Genomic DNA, 2,431 nt, shown 5'->3' on the forward strand with positions numbered 1-2,431 from the left:
TTTTTTTTTTTTTTTTTTTTTTTTTTCCAAAACATCTACACGTGAAAATTTTTCATTCTTGAAAAATTATGCTAAATTTAAGGGTTCTTGAAAGTATTTCTTTAAAGAAAAATAGTTCTTTTAATTTTTGAATATTCATATACACAACTAACATAATTTAAGAATTCTAAAATTTTTTAAATACCCATTTTTCTAATTTATTAATAGTTTACATTGTTTTAACATTTTCTCATTACTTTTTTGTTTATTCTTTAATTTTCATTTTTTTGTTATAATCTTTCTGAGAATAAAAAAAAAAAGGATAAAGAAACGTTATGATTTAATATAATTTTAAATTGAAATTTTTTAACTACATAAACTGAATGGAACTAATATAATTACAAATTAAGCTTACACTCTTTTAAAAATAATCTAATTAATATTGACATCATTTAAAATAATGCTTTTTTAAGAATTTAAATTGAATAAAATATGTATGAATAAAAATAATATTGAAATGTTCTAAAAATTTGAAATAAATAATAAAATTTTATTTTTAAATTTGTGAAATGTCAAATATAGTATATTAACCAAATAAAAATGATTTATTTTCAAAAAAAATTAAATTTTACAATATTAAAATGAATACAAGCGATATTTTAAATTTTGATTTTTTATGTATTATAGGAAAAGGCACATATGGTGAAAATTTTTACTAATTACAAAATATATTAATATAAAAACATTTGACACACATATATATATATATATATTTTAATAATATATATAGGGATAGTATATAAGGCTTTAGATAAAAAGGAAAATAATTTTGTAGCCATAAAAAAAATAAAAAACTTATGTGATGAAAATTATGGGATAAGTAAAAGTATTTTGAGAGAATTAACAATACTTCAAAAAATAAAACATAAAAATATAATTAGTATGCTAAGAATTATAGGAAAAAAAAAAAAAAAAAAATAAAAATAAAAATTATACAATTTTAATAAATGTTATACATTATTTTGAATTAATTTTTTTATATTTAGATTTAAAATATGTTTTCTATGGAAAGGATATTGAAGAGAAATTAAAGGGAGAAAATTTAGAGAATTCTTGTTTATATCTAGTAAAAAATATAAAAATAAAAAATACATATATGCACATATATATTTTTATAAATAACATAATACACATTTAATAAAAATATTTATATGCAATTTTTTTTATAAATGATTATTTTTTTTTTTTTTTTAAAAAAGACATTCGAATATTGTGATATAGATTTATTGAATTTTACAAAAAAGTACAATTTGAATATTAAAGAAATAAAGTATATCATATTTGAATTGTTATTAGCAATAAGTTATTTACATTCTAACAATTATATACATAGAGATATAAAACCTGAAAACATTTTTATAAATTCTAATGGTAGAATAAAATTAGGTGATTTAGGTATGTCTGTTGAAAAAAGTAATCATATGACACCAACAGTTGTAACACTATGGTATAGAGCTCCAGAAATTTTATTAAAATCAAAAAGTTATGATCAAAAAGTAGATATATGGAGTCTTGGTTGCCTATTCATGGAATTAATAACAGGAAGGTTATTAATAATAAAAAATTATATATATAAAGAAAGAATTATATATCACCTTATTCGTTCTAGTTTCTTACAATACAAATATATATATATATATATATATATATATATATATATACATTTTTCTATTCTCTTTTTCACATATATAAAATTTAATTATTTTTATATATATATAGACCTTTATTTCCAGGAAAAAATGATTATTCTCAAGTAAATTCATAAAGTTTAAAGTTATTAATATAATAACTATTTATATATATATATATATATATATATTCACTTATAGCTTGAATTAATTTATTTAACACTTGGAGATAAAAATAAAATATCAGCAGAAGATGTAGATAGATTTAATATGTTCCCATATTTTGAAGTATACTAAAATTATTAAGAAATTATATTTTTTAATTAATATATTATTTTTGAATAATATGCTTTATAAATATATATAATATACAATATATTTTTTATTTTATAATTTACATATTTTCCCATTTTTATTATTTTTCATAGAAAAATATAATAAAAAATACAATTCCTGAGGAATCTATAGTTGATTTAATTTCAAAAATGTTGATTTATGATCCTAATTATAGGATATCATCTAAAGAAGGTTTGTATTTATATTTAAAATTTATAATTTTTATCAAATATGTATATAATCATTGAAAATAAGTTATATGTATCTTTTTGTATTTTATTATTTATGTATACCTTTTTTTTTTTTTTTTTTTTTTTTTTTTTTTTGTATTATAGCTATAAAGCACAGTTGTTTCAGTGATATTGAAAAAATAAAATTTTCTTGTAATTTTTAAGAATAGTTGGATTAAAAATTATCTAATAGAATAT

General features: G+C 16.2%; 1 protein-coding gene across 1 annotated transcript; it reads left to right on the top strand.

Annotated features, from left to right (window-relative positions):
* Positions 1–620: 620 nt before the first annotated feature.
* PK6 (protein kinase 6, putative) lies at positions 621–2,397 on the top strand (the record flags this gene model as incomplete). The annotated part of the gene is made up of 8 exons (XM_028671220.1): positions 621–681; positions 770–859; positions 1,026–1,105; positions 1,239–1,585; positions 1,759–1,792; positions 1,869–1,955; positions 2,096–2,195; positions 2,339–2,397. The coding sequence occupies 8 exons, from the start codon at positions 621–623 to the stop codon at positions 2,395–2,397; spliced, it is 858 nt and encodes a 285-aa protein (XP_028527894.1).
* Between the last annotated feature and the right edge of the window lie 34 nt (positions 2,398–2,431).

This window comes from Plasmodium gallinaceum (assembly GCF_900005855.1).
Source record: "Plasmodium gallinaceum strain 8A genome assembly, contig: PGAL8A_v1_76, whole genome shotgun sequence".
In the NCBI taxonomy this organism is placed as follows: Eukaryota; Apicomplexa; class Aconoidasida; order Haemosporida; family Plasmodiidae; genus Plasmodium; species Plasmodium gallinaceum.